The sequence below is a fragment of the Alternaria postmessia genome (genome assembly GCF_024291825.1).
Source record: "Alternaria postmessia strain BMP 2775 chromosome Unknown scaffold_11, whole genome shotgun sequence".
In the NCBI taxonomy this organism is placed as follows: Eukaryota; Fungi; Ascomycota; class Dothideomycetes; order Pleosporales; family Pleosporaceae; genus Alternaria; species Alternaria postmessia.
Window position 1 is genome coordinate 188,771 of NW_026260084.1, and position 19,635 is coordinate 208,405.

The 19,635-nt window shown below is 51.6% G+C and overlaps 8 protein-coding genes across 8 annotated transcripts; 4 read left to right on the forward strand and 4 right to left on the reverse strand.

The window, feature by feature from the left end:
* Positions 1-407: 407 nt before the first annotated feature.
* J4E82_002738 (uncharacterized protein) lies at positions 408-857 on the forward strand (the record flags this gene model as incomplete). Its single annotated transcript, XM_051729036.1, has 1 exon — positions 408-857. A coding segment is annotated over one exon (450 nt), but the record flags the coding sequence as incomplete, so codon positions are not given.
* A 1,844-nt stretch (positions 858-2,701) lies between these two features.
* On the reverse strand, positions 2,702-4,689 carry J4E82_002739 (uncharacterized protein; the record flags this gene model as incomplete). The annotated part of the gene is made up of 2 exons (XM_051729037.1): positions 2,702-2,732; positions 3,017-4,689. 2 exons carry the CDS (start codon positions 4,687-4,689, stop codon positions 2,702-2,704), a joined length of 1,704 nt encoding a protein of 567 aa, XP_051591129.1.
* Positions 4,690-6,297: 1,608 nt separating this feature from the next.
* J4E82_002740 (uncharacterized protein) lies at positions 6,298-10,343 on the reverse strand (the record flags this gene model as incomplete). The annotated part of the gene is made up of 3 exons (XM_051729038.1): positions 6,298-6,544; positions 6,600-6,763; positions 6,816-10,343. The coding sequence occupies 3 exons, from the start codon at positions 10,341-10,343 to the stop codon at positions 6,298-6,300; spliced, it is 3,939 nt and encodes a 1,312-aa protein (XP_051591130.1).
* An 801-nt stretch (positions 10,344-11,144) lies between these two features.
* Positions 11,145-12,149, forward strand: J4E82_002741 (uncharacterized protein; the record flags this gene model as incomplete). The annotated part of the gene is made up of 3 exons (XM_051729039.1): positions 11,145-11,281; positions 11,332-11,972; positions 12,025-12,149. The coding sequence occupies 3 exons, from the start codon at positions 11,145-11,147 to the stop codon at positions 12,147-12,149; spliced, it is 903 nt and encodes a 300-aa protein (XP_051591131.1).
* A 465-nt stretch (positions 12,150-12,614) lies between these two features.
* MRPL23 (54S ribosomal protein L23, mitochondrial) lies at positions 12,615-13,251 on the reverse strand (the record flags this gene model as incomplete). The annotated part of the gene is made up of 2 exons (XM_051729040.1): positions 12,615-13,118; positions 13,231-13,251. The coding sequence occupies 2 exons, from the start codon at positions 13,249-13,251 to the stop codon at positions 12,615-12,617; spliced, it is 525 nt and encodes a 174-aa protein (XP_051591132.1).
* A 385-nt stretch (positions 13,252-13,636) lies between these two features.
* J4E82_002743 (uncharacterized protein) lies at positions 13,637-14,563 on the forward strand (the record flags this gene model as incomplete). Its single annotated transcript, XM_051729041.1, has 5 exons — positions 13,637-13,691; positions 13,737-13,871; positions 13,929-14,290; positions 14,340-14,403; positions 14,484-14,563. 5 exons carry the CDS (start codon positions 13,637-13,639, stop codon positions 14,561-14,563), a joined length of 696 nt encoding a protein of 231 aa, XP_051591133.1.
* Positions 14,564-15,518: 955 nt separating this feature from the next.
* On the forward strand, positions 15,519-17,338 carry J4E82_002744 (uncharacterized protein; the record flags this gene model as incomplete). Its single annotated transcript, XM_051729042.1, has 4 exons — positions 15,519-15,533; positions 15,597-15,746; positions 15,801-17,264; positions 17,318-17,338. 4 exons carry the CDS (start codon positions 15,519-15,521, stop codon positions 17,336-17,338), a joined length of 1,650 nt encoding a protein of 549 aa, XP_051591134.1.
* A 1,555-nt stretch (positions 17,339-18,893) lies between these two features.
* J4E82_002745 (uncharacterized protein) lies at positions 18,894-19,236 on the reverse strand (the record flags this gene model as incomplete). Its single annotated transcript, XM_051729043.1, has 2 exons — positions 18,894-19,083; positions 19,139-19,236. 2 exons carry the CDS (start codon positions 19,234-19,236, stop codon positions 18,894-18,896), a joined length of 288 nt encoding a protein of 95 aa, XP_051591135.1.
* Positions 19,237-19,635: the final 399 nt, after the last annotated feature.

The window sequence follows — 19,635 nt, forward strand, 5'->3', positions numbered from 1 at the left end:
TCACATGACATATGCGCAGGTCCTTCACGCAGTCGTTGTCGCTCTCACCTCGACGACTCACCATATCTAGACCTCGCTCTCACTTCCCGGTGTTGACAGCCTATCGAGTCTGGGAAGAGCGAGGTCTGGATCTTGCGCTTTCTCAGACTTCGTTCTTGCCTAGACTTCGCTCTTGCCCAGATCCTCATATGCGTTGAAGTGACCGTCTTCGTTATTTGCTCTTCGCTCATACCTCAATACCGCTACACTAAGTCGTTCTCTGCCAGCGGCATCCAGTTACTCTCTTCGGTCTTTCTCCAACACTGTTGCATAAGGTTGCTCTTTACCAGCCTTACCCAGCAGGCTCTTCACATCAACTTCACGTTGCGATCGAGTACTTCAGCCACCCGGAAACCACCAAGGACATTATGGACGCCGCCGAAGATATCATGGACGCCAACTCGGACAGCGACTCTCCAGCGAAAGATCTTAGAGTCAAGTGTACTGTTCGTAGCAAGAGCTATGCCACCAAAAAGACAATGCAAGATCATCGAAGCACTAAACATAGGGCTAATAAGCCCATACACACTTGCTCTGTCTGTGGTAGGATCTGCAAGGATAAACATGGGTTGATGCGCCACGAAAAGACGCACAACCGTGCCCCAGAGCCAAAAGTCAAATGCTCAGTATGCGAGAGGACTTTCTCCTTAGTGGGCGCCCTCAAGAACTACAAGCGCACTCATCACACGGACATAACGCTTACAGTCGACTGCCCAGTGTGTAAGAAGATCTTCCCCGGCGAAGGCGATGTGCTGCAGCATCGTCAGAAGGCACATGTGCCAAACTTCGCCCTGATGGCCGACCCGCTCTACGAATATGTAGATTGCCACTTCACCTTTCTGAGCAGGGACAGAATGAACAACCATCTTCTTTTCCGTTCTCTTTCTCCAGCCAGTATCTCACCAGCCCAATTAGCAGTCCATCTCGGTAAAAAGAGGAAGCGCTCGTCAAATCCGCGACCCTCGCCCACCAGACATGCAAAATGCCAACTGATGACAGCGTCAACGGCATTGACGACGGCATTGACTACGATGAGGACAAATGGCTGTTCTTCATATACCTCAAACCGCAGCAAGTACTCGATAAAATCGCTCGCATTCTTCCCGCTCTATCGTCATCGTCCCCAGCAATTGCGCTGCTCATGGAATCCATCTTAAGAACATGTCAAATCAGCGCCACCTTTGCACGTACCAGCAACTCCGAAGTCACCTAACACCTGGTGGACAACAAACGATGCTATGATTCATTATGGCTGGAAGCAGTGGAAGATGAGCTCACAATAATGCTACTAGAGACCGCCAAGATTGGACTGGACATGGGGCGGGACTACCTCTTCAGGCCTATAGGTTCTCTGGAAGACCCTCTCATGGTTCTTGGACGTATCGACATCGTGTTCTTCCACCCTGAAGGATATACGAGAGTACCACGCCACCAGACACCCAGAGGACGCATGCAATCCGGGAACGTTTTCGTATACAGGAGGAAGAAACTAGGCTCATGATTCTACCAACAGCTAGGAAGATGCTGCACGTAGATAGCAAGAAGGAAAGGTCGCGACGAGAACTGAGGCGTTCTTGTTTGATATAGTTAACCACCATCAGACTGTGTTCTAACAAGATCAGAGGCGACGGCTACAGAAGCACTCACTCTAGGGGCTAGCTTGATGATGGTCGTATACACAATGAATACAGAGGTGTTTCTGCTGTCTTAGTAGATCGTTGTGTACTTTTTTTTTTTTGAACTTGTTGCCTTTGTAGCTTCAGATCAAACAAGAAAAGAAATGTGTATTGAGCGTTGAAAACTTTATCACTAAAGTCTATATTAGCCTTGGAAAGATCAACCTTAAAGGTATACGGAAAGTTCTCTATAACAGTTTAGACAGAAATCAATAGTTTATACTTCTAAGGTCTATTTAGTAGGGATAGAACTTTTCATTTGGTCGTAAGATGTTTGATGCCCCTCAAGGTCGTCTTCGCAGCTAGAAAGATGAAGACATAGTAAGATTGCAATGTCATGACGCTTGACGTAGTTACACCTAGGTAATGCGTACATTGCGGGTATCACATCGCATCTTCTTCTTCGCGGACTACGGTGAGGTGAATTCTAGTGCACAAGATGGATATACACATCACCCATTCACAAGTACTCTAGTATCTACAAAGCCACCTTCTGCCAATCTCTAACTGGAGCAGCCCCGCTAAATGCGACAAGACCAAAGAAACGCCTATCAAATGCAAAGTTACTCCCACCCTTCGTCGCAATATGCCAAAACCTTTTTCGAAAACCGTCCAGAAAAAAGTTTTCCCAGGCTAGCACCTGGGTCTAAAAAAGTCATTTGAACATGGACCACGGCAAGCTCCGGGTCCTCCTGAAAGGGGGTAATCGTTGAAGAAGCGAAAGGACATATGGTAACAAATGGAATCTTCGTGACGTAAAATAATGCAATACATAAAAGAAAAAGCCTCTCCTAATGCCTGAAAAGACATGAGAGGTTGAGTTTGGTATCAAATTGTGGCCATGAGAGAAGGGTATCTGGTGATCTTGAGAAGTTGTAAGCTTAATGTGATGTAAGCTGCTCATTCTCTTATCGAGAATGGATGGTAGGTTGAGGTGGAGGCGTAGATAGGAGCGCGATTCCGATGGTAATGAGAGCAATCAGGAGTCATAAGATGCTGCATGCATTGCCCGAGGACCTGTCAATGTATTGTCAGCTAGTGCCACGAAATCAAACACGTCGGATACATCTCTTGTGGTTAGACATGTAAGCTTCAGGCAGCTTATGCATGTCACTTTCGTCATAATGATCAGCGCACAAGGGATGAAGTACCTCTAGTTGCAGCGACCATGCTGCACGACAAAGGAATGATCACCGTTATGCTCGTGTCGCGTAAGGGGTACGCATGCGCCTGGGTTCTTGGGCCGGGATCCGATGTGGTGTAGATGCAGGATGTAAACAATAAAGAAGGTGAGTGCTTACCATCGTTGTCCGCGGATCCTTCCAATCCACGAGTACACAATCTTGAGGCGCTCGCGGACCCGTTCAGTCTGTAACAACACGTATTTTTCCTCTTCTACGATTGGTACTACAGATGCAAACCAATATGGGAAGATTGCGGGGTCCTCGGGTGGCTCGCCATAGACTTGGATGATCCGTTCGCGAAGCCAGGGCGCACTGGCTTCTCTCATTTCTCGTACAAATGCTGTGCAGCTATCAAGTAGCTGTTGCGTGGATAATGTCTCGATTGCGACTTCCGTAGGGAGTTGGGTTTGAGGATGGTCGCGGAAGAATGCTTCCGCGTAATCCCGTGCCATAGTGGTCTCACGCTGCTCCAGAATAGCTTCCTCGGCGAGAGAAACATCTTCAACACGCTCAATGCGGCTGACGTTGTACCCGTCAAGTAGGCCATGAGCCCTCACTTTAAATCGTCCGATACCACGTGTTTCAATGAAGCTACGCCCATCGCGCAGTAACTCGTAATTGACAATCTCAAGTAGTGTTCCATACTCCAGGAACGGAGTCGAGCCAAGATCGCCTTGGGGTGCGTGTGTGCGATTGTACATAACCATGCCGAATTGTCTGCTACCTTCGATGACGCGCCGCATCATCAATCGATAGCGAGGCTCAAAGACATGAAGGAATGTCGGCATAGAGGGCAGCGACAGTGTACAGATGAAGAGCGGAACGTTCAACACGTTGTCTCCCGCCTGCTCTTCCGCCTTGAGAGCATCAGCACGAGCACTCACCAGATCCGGGCAAAGTCCATTCAACAAAGAGTTGAGTATGACGTTGCTAGATTGATTCTGTAGTGAGGCAGGAACATGCAGGCCTCTTCGACAGAAAGGGCAAATGCTGCTGTGGTCCATAACGCGAGCGAGGCAACGACGGCAAAATGTATGACCACACGATGTTGTTGTTGGGTCCAGCATCAGGTTGTAACAGACAAGGCAGTCTAACTCCTTGTGGGTTACGTCGCGTAAGCGTTCCAGGAGCGTGATGTCAAGATGCTCGTAATCGTCCCCGCTTGCCGATAGTGACTGGTAGTGGACTTCGGAAGAGTACCGAAGTTTGCCCATTTCAGCCATGGTAAACGTGGACACGAGGCGTCCTCCATGCAGTTCCTCTTGATTTCCATGATAGCTAAGCTTTTCCTTCTCTTTCTCATCCAAAGGGGAATCTTCATGCTGGGGTACCTCGACGAGGAGTGTCGGAGTATTTTCCGCAGATGGCCTGTGCTCAATTATCTCAGCCTTTATGAGGTCCATCAACTTGGTCAACGTCACGTCGACAGAGCACTCAGCAGAAGCGTGCTCGGCCCCGCAGCCCATCAGGGGACACGAAATGCCCATGAGGCGATCTGGTGTGTTTGGATATGATATGTTGGTACGAGGTTGTGGAGGAGGCAGACAGCCGCGACAGACGGTATGACCGCAAGGCAGGGTGACTGGGGCACTCAGAGGTTTCGAGCATCGTGGACACTGGACTAGACGGACCATCTGTCGGGCGTCACAATGGGCGTCCAAGGCTACCGCCTCCGAAGCCTCTGCCGAGCGCTCATCGTCGCACATGAAGGCCTGTGCAGGAAACTGAGGCTCAAAGGAATGCTCAACGCTTTCGACGATGGAGCACCCTTTTGTCCGTTGACGATTCATGTAGATTCGCTATGTTGTACAATGGCTCCGGCAGCCATATACAGTCGCAGGCCCGTCGGTGGGGTCGGGTTGTGGGTTTGGTTGGTCGTGGAGTAGGTGCGCACTGCAGGTGTGCAGGGCAGGACAAGGAAGGAGGGCGGGAGTCGAGTCGGGCAGCGAGATTGCGTATTTCGAAGATAGTTAAACCTTCACAATAGGCAAGAATGTGCTAAAACGTCTTCACGGAACGCTCGATTCTTCCGGAAGCTGGGACGAGGGCGGATCAGCAACGCGCGTGCTGATGCAGGGACGGGTGACGACGGAGACTGCCGAAGAGGGATGATATTATCTTGGGCAGACAAGGTCGGGATATATACAAGCACGCGGGGTGGCAACACAAGAGCTCGCGGAATGGCGAGAGGTGGTGGAGTCTAGCAGTAGAGCGCAGAGCGGACAAGGACCATGTTCAAGAGAGAACAACTTGAAGTGGTCATCCATGCTGGACGGATAGTTAAAGATCGGCGATGTTGCTCTGCGCCCCGTATCAGTCATGGGAGGCTGCCCTCGATTGCTGTGTCAGCTCTGGGGTACTCGGATCGAGAGAAAAGCCCGTCATCGGCTCGCCAGGCTAAGCCAATCCTGTGCCAGCTTGATATAAAAAATTGGCACGGTCCACCCGCAGACGACCTCCAACAGTAAAAGACGACTCAAACCTTGCTTGTTCCCACACCAGATGCGCCTCGAACCGGTATCCCGAGGACTGGGACGACTGCCGCGGTCCATTGATTGCGCCGCGTTTCCGGGGAGCAAAGGTCAGAGTGGTGATCATCGATTCCTGCTAATTCCAACATTCCCCAAGTCGAGCAGCAAAACGTCTGCCAAGCCCATCTCTCTGTTCTTATCCGCATCGCAGCCGCGCGAGCCCCACGCACGAGCGTGTCGTGTCAACCTATCTGCTATGTGCTGTGAGACCTTAGTGTTCGGCGGTATACATGTACAAGAAGCGAGAGAATGAGGTCAAATCGTCATACATTGAGAATCAAAGCACTACGCAACCAATCAGAGCCCGGACCCGCTTGAACCCGCGTCTGACCCAGGGCTGCCAAACGTCAATCCCATGATTTCCCATGTGTACACACTTGCGCCGGAAACGACTAGCCGCTGCCGAACGAAGACCCTGTACATCCCCCTAAGGGTCCGATTGTCGTGACGACTTGCATTCGCATCTTATCCACCGCCGTCCAGGGTGGGGCTTGTGTCTTGTGTCTCACTCATTCTGCAAGCCACAACGCCGCGCATTCGCGGCTCTGGAGGCCGCGGCTCCAAAAAGCCACTTTTCATGCTTTGAGAATTTTTTTTCAATTCAATATCACTTGATGCTCCTGTCCCTGGCTGCCGTGCCAGTTTCGCCAAACGTGACCGAATGTAGCACTAGACTAGTGGACATGCTTTCTCGGCAAGCCCCCCAAAGCGTACCAGGGAACTCCATATGCAAAAGGAAACTCTCCATGCACGCTTTCGTTCGGCTCCACCAACATAGAACATGACTATCGTACATTGACATCCCTGTACATAACGCTCCTCAACGCCCATTTCCGAAACTTCGGATTCGTTTTCGCGAACACCAGTTCACGATGTCCTGAGTGCACTGGTTGTCGCGGCCTGGTCTACGTCCGAGCCGACCTCTGACTCGCTGTTCGATTCATCTTCCTGGTCATCTTCTTCCTCTAGCACAATCTGCTCGAGGACCCGTTTGTCAAACAGGTCTAGCATGAACCGGCATGCTGGGAGGCGGAAGTGATGTGCTTCTAGTATCTGCATTACCTTGTGGAAGATTGCAGGCTTACTAAACCCAGGTGCCTTCCTAGCTTTGATTCTAAGCCGCATGCATTAGCTCGTGACTTTCAGCTCTCGATTAGGGGACTACTTACGCCTGTAGGTCATTTGCTGCCTTCTTGGCAAGCACCGTATTACCCAGGTCAGTAGCAAGCTTCAAGATCCGCGCGTTTACTGGGTCTCTGTCGGTGACGGCAACCTTGATTTCGGCATTGGGATTCCAGCTCATGTCTTCTGCTTGGGCAACCCAGGGCGTCATCTATAATGTATTAGATCATTGACTGAGACGAAAAAGAAAAACTGGTACTGACCGCAAAGAGCTTGTTGAAGTTTAACGGTAGGCAAAATCCTAGTGCCTCACCAGAGTCGTTGACGACGCCGTCCCAACCATATTCCAGCAGAATTTCCTGACCATGGAGGCTTCGAGAGATCAGGCCCAACACGTAGAAGGCTGTACCTCTGAGCGACATGACTTCTGACTGCTCGGCAATCTGCACGACCCACTTGACCACGTCCGAATTCTCAAGGAACGGCGCACCTAGTTCCATCGAGCCGACGTTGCCAACCGCCCACAAGCAGCCTTTGACTTTGAGTATGATTTCGGGATCGTCGTTCTCCGATGCGAAGTCTCGAATGGTCGCTGCGAACTCGTCAAAATGGCCTTTCTGCTTGAGTAGCTTGCATCCCTCCTTGGTCCTTGTCAGCTCTCGGTAGAAGTGTGGTGGCACAAGACCGTAATCGGTTGGTTCAGGCGCGTCGTCGTAAGTCAACTGAGTCGACGGTTTTTCGGGTATGTCCGCAAGTGCGCGAGCCATCGAGGCCTCGATCAAGGCCACGTAAGTATCGTTCCTTCCCAAGAACCAGTCGTCCATCTCCCTCGTGATGTAATCCAATCCGTCCAGATAGTGGTAGCCTACCGAAGTTGAGAGGAACCGAAGTAAGAGTGGAGCACCAATCTCTCCCAAATGATCCAAAGCCGGACGGCATTTCACCACAAACTCCAGCGACTCTTTCTGATTGCAAGCCTCTTCTAATATCTTGATTGCGACCTCACAGACTTCCACGTCTGGATCGTAAAGCTGCGTTACAAGCAACCTGATGGCCCATTCCGCTACACCTGTAGAGCTGCTCGCCCCCATGGGCTTTGTTGCATATTTGCGCAACAACCTAGTTGCGAATATTCTAATCTCCTTAGAGCATGATGTCATCGCTTTAGAGATGATGAGGCGTAGATGACCGTCTAAGGTGTAGTCCATGTTACTCAGAAGAGTCCGGATCAAATCGTCGCGATCATTGAGCTCGACGATATGGTAGAACATGTTGATCACTCTCCATCTTTCCAAAATATGGATACCTCGGGCGTCTTTAGTTAGAGCACCCAAGAGCGCAAAGTAGCCACCAGTAAGCGTCTCATTCATACGGTCCGTCTGGAATATGGGTGATTCAGAGGTCAGACCGCTCATTCGATCGAAATGCGATAAGCACTCGGCAAGCTGACGGATAAATTTACTCTCGGCCAAGTATTTGACACCTTCGGGGTTTTGTAGAAGGCTCTGCATCAAGGCGCACCCGGCTCGTACGTATCGTTGGTTTGGTTTGGTGTTTTTGATCTCGGAGAAACGATACTTAAATGGTCGATAGAAACCTAAGACGCGATGTATGAACTTGGTTACTTTGATAGCCTCGTCTAGGCGTTTAGGATTGAGTAGTGGACCTTCGATGATATTCAAAATGAGATCCCACTTCCATTTTGTGAACGTGACCGTGTTCAATACTTGAGTCTCGACCATCAAATTGCGAAATTGAGCCTCATCCACCTGCATAGCGGCTTGCAACTTTGCCGCATGGTCACTTTGTCTGGTTGTCGAGGTACTGTCAGACATCGCAGTACTTTTAGGATTGTACAAAGATGTAGGTCCGGATCGATATAGAGTTCTGTTGATGCTGTCCACTTGATATATGGTACCAATCGCGACAAAGCGGTCTTCGGAGTCGAACCGCGCTGCTGAATGAAGAAGCTGTGGGAGTACCTGAAGCTGCGCGCTCCATGATGGGGGCAGCAACTCGTTCGCCATCTTCAAAACTTCGCCAATCAGCAATGTCGTCTTACGCTTTAATGGCAATGTCAAAGAATCTTCTTCAGCTTGTAGTAGTGCTGGCATCAACCCAGCGTGCAGAAATGCTGCCAAAACTACGGAAACGTAATGGTCTAGTAGACTCCACTTGGTGGTATCATCCTCAGCGCTGTTGGAAGCTGAAGCATCTTTGATCTGCTGATTCTTCAGATTTGTGACGCGACCATACGTAGTCAATCGTCGTCCAGCAAGGAAAGACGAAGACCAAGAGGGAGGTTTGATCCTGAGGAGGTCAAATAGTAGTTCCAAGATGATGTTCCGAACATGGGGAGTGGGGATTTGTAAGGACCAAAGCAGGGATCGGAGGGGAAGAAAGTCGTTCATAGATAGTGTGAGCAGTCCAGGCCAGCTGCGGAGCAAGGATGCAATGACCTTGGCATTAACCTTCAACTTCTCTTCGTGCAAATGCCCATGAGTTGTGTTTGCATCGGTGAACATGGCAAAGGGCGCTTCCAATTCGCGCCCAGATCGTAGAAAGCGACGTCTCCTAGGGGTGTCCAGCAGGTAGAGAAACGAAGTACCAACACTCTCAGCGGCGTGGTAGCTTCCTTCTCCCAGAGCATCAGCCAGAGCGCCCATGCCTCCGGCTGCCACGAGGAGAGATGGCTTTCGGACAAGGATTTCGGCTAGAGTCAGCGTTGCAATGTTCCTCAGTCGGTCTTCTGCATGCTCAGCCACTGCGACGATGATACGAACCACGGCGCGAGCGATTTCCTCAACACCTCCTTTGACATCAAGGAACGTACGGACAAACTTCAGTGCTTGCTCGCGCTCCACACTAGCTTTAGACTCTTTTACTAATGACAGGATAACAAGATGATCTGTGTGAAGAGCGCGTACAATTCGGAGAGACTTGCGATCAGTGAAGGAATAGCGCATAACTCGATACGCCGCTGCAACAACTTCACGGCTATCGCTCAGAAGCATGGTTTGCATTCGTAATCCGAATATTGACCAGGCCAGGTCGTACTTCAGCGTAGGATGTCGCTTGAATAGGAGGACCAGAGAGTTGGCTCTCTCTACATAGTATTCCGGCTGCATGCCCTGAATTTCCAGAGCCTGCAATATCTCAGCCAGAACAAATGTTGGCGACTCGGTCTCTTCCTCTTCTCCTACTTCTTTCTGGACGATGTGCCGCGACGGCGAGCGCGAGAGGTTCCGACGAAACAGATATGAGAGTCTGCTTTGTGGGTCCGCTGGTGGTGATTTGACTTCTTTTGCTCTCTGCTTCTCCGCAGCCAAGCCCGACTGCAACTGGGCTAATTTTCTGTTGGATATGTTAAGCTGCTCCTCGACCTGTAACCGCTGGTTCTTGCTGTCTTTTGCGTTCTTGGCGTTTAATGCCTCGAGCAGGTTCTCGGACCCAATCTTGATCTTGGTCTCCTTCTCAATCTGGTCCTGCAGCTCTGCCTGCCTCTGCTCAGTGGTTGTGCCGTCATTGTCGCCGACGGTGATTGCATGCATGTCGAATTCGGGGCGTATTCGACCGTCTTGCGACGTCGAGGGCCGCATCAGAGCGGTATTGAAGCTGCCAGGGCCTGTGTTGGCAGTTGCATACGAGGCATACGAGGCCTGGCCGCCCCGCGAGCTGGCCATGCCGACCGACGACGCTGAGCGGCCATCTCTACTCGTCGTGGGCGCAAGAAGAGAGCTCTGGTCGGCGGCGTCGGCCTGTGTGTTTACGGAGCGAGCTGATGGCGTCATGAGCGCGCCTTAACCGTGTTCCCGCCAACCGCATCGCATATCTGTCTTTCGGCGATGCCCTCTTGCCTCATGAGCAACTCGCGGGCACAGGTGGAGTCGTCCTCGTTGCGGTGCCTGGCCAAAAACGGAAGTGTGGCTAAGGTTCGGGGAAGGAGCGGCTGTGACAGGGGCTAGAGAGTGTGGAGCTGGTGTAATGACAGTGTGAGTGAATGTTGCATGGCGCGCTGCAATGCCCATCTCGAGTTGCGGGCAGCGGCTGCTGCACAAGGGACGTGCACATTTCCTTACCCTCCTACCCTGGTAGCAGAGCTCGCGTCTCTCCATCTGCACGTACCGGTACGGCTTTGCACCTCACCACATCATGGCCTGACACAGCGCCGAACTCCATGTGCCGACAGTTCAGGACCCATAATCCCATTGTGCCTACTACAGATTCAGGCGGGGAGCTGTTCTGATGCTGTCACGTGCACGCCTTACGCCGCTGTCCAGGGCCTCTTCCCTCGACCGGAGCTCGCCGATGGCCATGTCAACGAATCGAAACGCGTTCTCGCCGCCTCTTTGCCGGCGGTCCATAGCTTGCTCGTGCCTCAATCGCAAACCGCTCCTATACAGTTCGGTGTCCTCCGCGTGCCGTCCATCAGATAAGGCGCCGTTTCATAAGTATATCTAGCTTTGATCGCCCTTTTTGATAACTTCGTCTACTTACCCTCTGCTTCCCATTGACCACCTAACTACCTACATCTTCAACCCTTATCTCAAGTACATTAGGCTATTGTTGCAATCTCAACAGCGTCGTTCGCCATGTCTCAACTTAGTTACGCCCGCTATGGCAAGGACAATGTCCGCCTCTACAAGGTCGATAAGGATCCCAACACCGGCATCCACAAGGTTGTTGAGCAAACAGTCTGCGTTCTACTCGAGGGAGATATTGAGACTTCGTACGCCTTCGCGCCGCGGTATTAGCATGACATATATTGACAGTTTCTAGCTACACTAAAGCAGACAACTCTGTGGTAGTTGCGACCGATACGCAAAAGCAAACAACATACATCCTCGCCAAGCAAAACCCCATCGACCCGCCCGAGCAATTTGCTGCCATCATTGGCGACCACTTTGTCAAGACCTACCCTCATATTCACGCCGCCCACGTCAAGATCGTTCAGCACCGATGGACGCGCATGACTATCGACGGAAAAGCACACCCACACTCCTTCTTCCGTGACGGTGAAGAGACCCGCGTAGTCGAGTCAGTAACTCGCGAGAATGAGGGTGTCTCTATCCGATCCAAGATTGAGAAGCTCCTTGTGCTGAAGAGCACAGGATCAGCATTCCATGGCTTCCACCGCGATGAATACACGCGCCTACCTGAGACATGGGACCGTATTTTGAGCACAGAGATTGAGGCTGGCTGGCAATGGAAGTTGTTCAAGAACCTAGATGAGGCCAAGGCTGTGGACTTCAACGCTGCATGGAAGGCGGCCAGGGACATTACCCTCAAGGTCTTTGCCGAGGATGACAGCGCCAGTGTACAGGCGACCATGTACAAAATGTGTGACCTGATCTTGGCCGCTGTTCCCCAGGTCGAGGCTGTGGACTATGCGCTGCCCAACAAGCACTACTTCGAAGTTGGTAAGTTGCGTCAAGTTTGATCTCTCACGTCAGATTACTAACACAATGCCAGACCTCTCATGGCACAAGGGCATCAAGAACACCGGCAAGGATGCTACTGTCTTCGCTCCTCAATCAGACCCCAACGGCCTCATTCAGTGCACCGTCACCCGCAAGGGCACCAAGTCGAAGCTGTAGATACAGCAGCACGTTCCCGTTACACTTTGGTTTCTTGTACATTTCTTTCGGTTATCCAGTGACTTTCAAGGGGAAGATTGTCGAGCGAGAGTAGAACATTATACCACATTTTCTTTTTATACAGGGGGGACGAGTGAGAGTAGAACACCTATCATGCGAGTAGAAGGAATTCAACTTTTGGCTCGCTATCTTCCTTGACACCCTATGCATGTGACGTGAAGGTGCATGATCAATCTATCTGGTAAAACCCTAAATGCATTAAACATAACTCATCTCATGCCCACTCACAGTTCGACGAACCATGGAATCGCTTAAGATTGCCAACAGCAAGATGTGGAATAATAAACCAAGTTCACGAAGCAACCAAACCAAAACTTGGCTCAAGCCCTGCAATTTAGATTTACATGTCTTATACAAACCCGATTCTTGGTATATCTTCTCTTCCTCTTTGTGCTCACCCCCTCGTCATGATACTGGCGCCTCGGGAGCCTGTGTTTTCGCTTCCGCGAATGTCTTCTTAACATCTCCATGCTCCGTTATGCTCTGTCCACCACCATTTCCCACTTGCAGAATGTTCTCTTTGTAAGGATGCGCTCTCCCCTCAAAGGTCTTCAACCTCGCCAGCCTGTCCTTCCGTAACCTGTTCTTCGGCAACATGCCGCTAACGGCCTTCCTCAACACTTCTCCACCTCCCCACTTGGCCATCATCCTGTCCATGGAGAGTTCTTTGAGGGAGCCGGGGCGGGTCGTGTGCGTGCGGTAGAGTTTCTGAAAGCGCTTCTTGCCGGTGGTGTGTAACTGAGAACAGTTCGTAGCCACGACGTAGTCACCACAGTCGGTAGAGGGGTCGAAGATGGGCTTGTGCTTTCCCATAAGGGTCAGGGCTATGGCAGAGGCGACGCGGCCCAGCGCGCGTGGGTCGGAGCCGATGTCGAGGTGGTGCCATGAGCGAGCGTATGCCAGGCGGGTCTATGCAACGGTTTTAGCTTTGGAAGTAGAGAGAGAGTAGAACATGACACCAGAGAGACAGTGGCAGCGATCATAGAGATATTGGGTTGCGGAGGTCCGATGGAATACACACCTTTCCAATCACTTGCGACATGTCGGGCTGCGAAGTCAATGCCCTGAAGGCAGACCCTAGTTAAGCTATGAGAGGGTATGAAGTCTGAAATTCCCCGACAACGAGGGAGGCGAAGCTGCAAGCGCTATTGGTGGACTGGTCGCAGTGCAGTGAAGGTTGATGCCAAGCCCGCTGTCCAACATTTCCAACCTCACGTGATCGATCGATAAGATAAGCTCCGATGCCAGATCCGTCCGTGGATGTTCGGCGGGGATTCGGGCCTGGATTTCAAAGCGACAGACGGCAAAGTCGCATGCCAACGACTTGATCTTTCTACCAATAGCACAAAGCTTTAAGCAGGATTACAGCTAACTTTACACCTTTCAAGATGACTGTTCCGTCGTTTGAAACCATCTTCGCGGTGCCGATGACCTGCCAGTCATGCATCAACGACATTGAAGGTTCTCTGCAGCAGTTGGGTGGTACGAGCGATCCCCACGCACGTCATTCAGCTTCTAACAAGATAGGTATCAACAAAGTCACTGCCAACCTCAAAGATCAACTAGTATCTATCGAGGGTACAGCAGCACCATCGGCAATCGTTGAAGCTATTCAAGCTACTGGTCGTGATGCAATTCTAAGAGGATCTGGAAGATCAGACAGTATGCTCCATCTGAATGTAGGAGTTTGGATGTGTTATGATTCTGACATGAGAGCAGGCGCCGCAGTTTGCATTCTAGAATCGCATGCACCGCATGTAGAGAACAAGGTTCGAGGGCTTGTGCGCATGGTGGAAGTGGCTCCAAGTATGACCATCATTGACCTGAGTATACGAGGATTGTCGCCTGGAACATACCATGCAACTATCCGCGAATCTGGCAACATATCCGACGGACCTGAATCTACCGGCGCCATCTGGGAACATCACAAAGCCAAACAGGAGGGCAAGCCGTGTCGAGGCGTCTTTGGAACCGTTCAGGTAGGGAAGGGTGGAGTCGGATCTGTGTTCCTGGATAAGCCCATCCACATCTGGGAGATGATCGGACGCAGCATCGTAGTTGCAAAGGAGCAAGACGGCAAGGTATGCGAAACCCGCTAATTGATCCGAGATCTAATCTGACCTTGGACAGTTTGATAAGAACGATCCGGATACGCTAGTGGGTGTCATTGCACGTAGCGCTGGTGTTTGGGACAGTGAGTGCTCTTGGTACCCCACGTGTTCTGCTTCTGGCGGCTCGTGTGTTCTAGATGGGTGTATGCTAATGGCTGTTCAGACGACAAGACGGTATGTTCGTGTTCCGGAAAGACGGTCTGGCAGGAGAGAGAGGAGCAGCGCGACCGTGGGATGCTATGAGCTCAAGACAGACCAAGATAGCCCAAGAAGTCCACAAGTGCCGTCGAAATGCCGTGTTGGTTTGGTGAGGAGAGATAATGCATGCACCTTGAAATCTAGGCCGAAACTAGGACTGCGCGAACACGGACTTTGCGAGGCCTGGCATAGTCATGCGTTCATGCCTGAGAAAAGCGCGGCGATGGGGTGAGTGGCTGCGCGGACGAATCGTCACGTGGCTGTCTCAGTCGGAGCTTTTTCATGTTACAGACCTCAAACGCCATCACTCGATGATCGTAAGGGGGCCAGCAGTCGGATATTCGCTGCTGGCAGTCGGCGTCACCAAGCCAGGCTCCGGTCCTTTCGGAAGCGCTGGAGAGGATGGTTAGGCTCTCAGGGCATCGGGAGGCGGTGGTGTCATGCTGCAATGGGCTGGGTTGCGGCGTCTTGGACTGGCGCGTAGCGCTGTGGCTCTCGGGCTTCACGGTGCAGGGGTCCAATCAGCGTGGCGGTCGCCGTGTCGGCCAAGGCTTGTCTCTCAAACGCGCTGGACCTCAGATTTGGTCTCCCCACCAGTAGCCCTCCTGCAACCGCCCGCCAAATTCCCACCGTGTCCCTGTCTCTTCCGAGTGCCGCCCTCGAAACCTCCTTCCCTCTCTCGAACGGCTTCCCAACTGTGCCTTAATTCCCACACCTGTACGATCGTTTACTTCCCCGCGCAACACACCAGGTACTTGTGTACCTCGACGACCATAATAGCCAGCACCCACCGCCTCTACACACCATAATTCACCACGTCGCGCACACCCACAAGCCCCGGCGGCTACTCTATAATCTGGCGGAATTGAGACGAGCACTTTGGGCAGTTTGTGTTTGACAAGGAACGCGACCCCTCGTCCCACGGTGGAGTGCTAGGAGAGGCCGTAGATTGAGGCTTGACGACACCATACTGCCGGGTAACAAGTGAAGATCACTCGTCATGTCTCTGAAGCAGGTGCGCTCCTTCTTCCTGCGTCTGTTTGTTCCTTCCGAGTCCAATTGCTGATAGGCGGGGTAGGAAATCGAAACCTGGGTGGCAGCCCTCGCCAGCTACGACAACAACGAGTTTGACGTCGCATTGAAGGTCTTTGACCAGATCTCCGACACGTCCAAGATTCTGTTCAACTGCGGCGTGATTCATGCCACTCTCGGCGAGCATGAGAAGGCGGTGAGTCAAGGATAATGGCTCCAATGCCACGAGCACGTGCTGATAGCTCTACAGGTAGATTGTTACCAGCGCGCTGTGCGTCTGGACCAATACCTCGCCGTCGCATACTTCCAACAGGGCGTCTCAAACTTCCTCATGGGCGATTTTGAGGAAGCCCTCGCCAACTTCAACGATACCCTCCTCTACTTGCGCGGAAACAACAACATTGACTACGAGCAATTGGGCCTGAAATTCAAGCTATACTCCTGCGAGGTGCTTTTCAACCGCGGTCTCTGCTACATTTACCTCCAGCAAAGAGACGCAGGTCTACAGGATCTGTCCTTCGCAGCCAAAGAGAAGGTGGTGCCTGACCACGATGTCATTGACGAGGCCATTCGCGAGGAAGCTGAGGGCTACACCGTCTTCTCCATCCCCGTCGGTATCGTCTACCGTCCCAACGAAGCGAAGGTAAAGAACTTGAAGACAAAAGACTATCTCGGAAAGGCCCGTCTTGTCGCTGCGTCAGACCGGGCTAATGCCTTCACTGGCTTCGCCGGTGCCGAGATTAAGAAGGGAGGACAAGCTGCAAAAGACGATAGGACTGAAGACAAGATCTCCTACGCCGCGACCAACCTAGTCAAACCAGAGCTTCAGAGCAGAGCCCGCCAGCAGTCAGAGCCGCCGATGAACCGTAATATGTTTCCACCTACACCGCCACCAGAGGCAGACAGGAGGTCTGGTGACAGGCGATCTGGTGGAGAGCGAAGACCTGCTGCCGATGCCCCGATGAGCCGCGCACAGTCCGTACGAGGTGGCGGTCCTAAGCCCCAGCCTCTGAACCTCGGACGAGCTGCTTTCGACCAGCAAAGCAGCAACGAGCCCCCTCGCCGTCAGCCAACGCAGCGCTCCGCCTCTGAGCGACCACCACCAAGCCGCTCAGAGTCAACACGAGACCGAGCACAACGCGATCCGCGAGACCAACGGGACCAACGGGACCAGCGGGACCAGCGAGACCAGCGAGATCGTGACTACAGGCCACGACGTCGTGGGTCTGACGACGATATCATCGACGACTACTATGACAACGACTCATACCCGCCTTCCCGTTCCAGTCGTGGCGCATATACTCGCTCAAAACAGAGCAGGCGGCCAGCTTACATCGAGGAAGAGGACGAGGACGACTACGACGGTAGTGATCTTGATGATGCTGAGTTTGAGATGATGTCCCGCTCGAAATCTAGGAGACGATCACCCGCTCGCTCCACCAGATCGGGTGGTAGCAACCGCGGTGCAGGTAGTAAGATCAGAGTCAAGGTTCACTCTAGTGACACGCGTTATGTTTTCATCAACTCGGATCAACTGATTACCGAATTCTGGCAACAGATTCGCGAGAAGTTTGGTGTGCGAAATAAATTCAAGGTGGAGTTCAAAGATGATGGCGACATGATCACCATGGCCGACCAAGATGATCTTGACATGGCCATTCAGACGGCGAAGAGCGTTGCTAGAAAGGAAGGCAGCGATATGGCGAAGATGGAGGTAAGTTTCGTAAGACAAACAGCTTTAAGACCATACACTGACTATTTTACCAGGTTTGGGTTAGAGAAGTATAGACTAGAGATACCCCAGCATCACGCATATTTACGAACGACATAACATTTCCTTATTACCTCTTCGGACGCCTATCAATTGCTCCGGCGTCTTTGATTTGATAGCGCCCAATTTTGCTGTAATTGTAGCGAGCATAATTGCTGGTTTTTGTGGGCATGCATAAACCCTTGTACACTCTCTTTCACAGCCGGACTGTTGATCCGCTATTCAGAGTCGGCTTTGCATGTACAGATAGCGTAATCGAATCTTACGAATGAATAGCTACCACGAATGGTTGTTTTCTTAGCTATGTGATGTTCCTTGAACCATGTGCATTATCAGTATGCAGAGTACCTGCAGTAGATGATCGCATACAGTAAGGCCTTCTGCATGCGCCACCGGCGCGTCGAAGTACCAACAACCAGGTTCGCAGACTAACAATTGAGTTACTCTGCTGCGCAGCATGCTAATTGATTCTTGACGCCACCGTACCGTATGAAAGCAATATGCCGAGTACGAATCAACGTTGCTATTGGACTTTACAAACTGCTCCAAAACCAACACAGGCTGCTTTGTCCAACTGACTGGCGCTTAGAATGCCAACAGACAACTTCCGAGCGCCAAGGCACACTTCACGATAGCCAAACGATACCATCCGCCAACAGCTCGATCAGGACGTATCTGAACACGCCACGCGTATACTTCTCATACGCCAGTTACGCGCCCGATAGGAATTCGCCGGAGCAATCCGGACGGTTGATCTCAGATCCGCTTGCCCAGCTTTTGCCTCGTGGAAAAAGAAATGCTCCCCCAAGAGCTCACACTATGCTCGCACCAGCCCGCAGGAGTTCCAACTCGACACTCGACGCGCGCCATAGCTGACACGAACGATGGTGGTAAATGAAGCTGAACAAACCAAGGAGGCGACGTGAAACTGTGGTCAAGCTCAGACTGTGTCTCGGAAGAGGGAAAAAGAAGAAGAAGAAGAAACTCATAGGGCGACTTGATCCGTAATGTCTATAGCTAAGCATTTCTGTGACAGCAAGACAGTGCTTGGTGTGTTCCAGCCATGTGGGTTACAGAACCGTCATACGCGTCGATACAGGTGAGGCGCATGGTGTTTCAGATTACCATATGTCCTGGGATGACGTCGAGAGGGGTATGAAATGAGACTAGTTATCAAAAAATCTAGTTGAGATTGCTTCGGAGGAAAAAAATCGGAATTGTTGTACATTTCGTTGCAAGATCGTCGAATGACCCCGGTTGTAGGTCGCATTTTGACCCTGCTTTCACACCATTGAGTATGCTATCCGTGCCTGAACGCCCTTCTCAATGCTCTTCCCAAGATGAAATTTCCTTCTTTGTACATGGCGTCAAGGTTCGTCCATTGCCCTGCGATGGCTGCTCGCATTTGCCGCCTCGCTGTCACAGCGCCGGCGCATTGTCCCTTTGTGATGGATTTGGGTTTACGCGGGGAGTAGGATTTCGGCCCAGCTGCTGTGCAAGAATGTTACACCGATCTGTACACCGTCGTCAGCGCTCATCTTTTGTTCAATTCTCCATCTTGTAAATCGTGTTCTATCGCCCCTCCGATATCTGCCATCGCATAGAGTATCTTACAGCAAACATCCCCGCAGCAGTAACAATACTCCTGTTCTCCTTGCTTGTAAAGGCCGAAATAGTGCTAGACGCGAAGCTGGGCTCGTTGAGAGTACGGCCCTTGCCTGCCATTTGCTTGGGTGGCATTGTTGCGGTGGTGAGCGTGAAGCTGCGAAATTCGTCAATATTGGGAACACACGGCTTCTGTTTCGCGGGGTTCGTACGATATATAGAGGTTGCGGTAGTGGTGGAGTAGTGTCGTGGGTGTAGTATCGATGCGCTTCGGTGATGGTGATTTTTGGTCGGCAGGGTCGAGCGTCATCACGGTTTGATTATGTAAGGCATCTGAAGCTGCGACTGCGCATGAGCCCTGCATATTCCACGGCATCAGTCTTCCATTTCATTTCACCGCATTGTAATTGAAAGTACAACTCGCATAGAAAAGCACCACTGCATACGCGCAAAAGATATAAATAGCATAGCATCGTACTATTACAAGTTGATCACAAGCACGACTGAGCCTACCGCCCAGTCTACGCCCTCTAATAATAGCCATGTCGTGTGTTTTGGCCTACCGCTCAGCCACGTAATGAATGAATACGTATGATAACCCCGTGTACCGAATCAGATATCCGCTATGCAAAAGATACCCGAGAGGAACTTGAACGCCGTGAATGCTTGTCTGAAAGCCTCAAAGGTGAGGCCAGACTAAATATCAGGA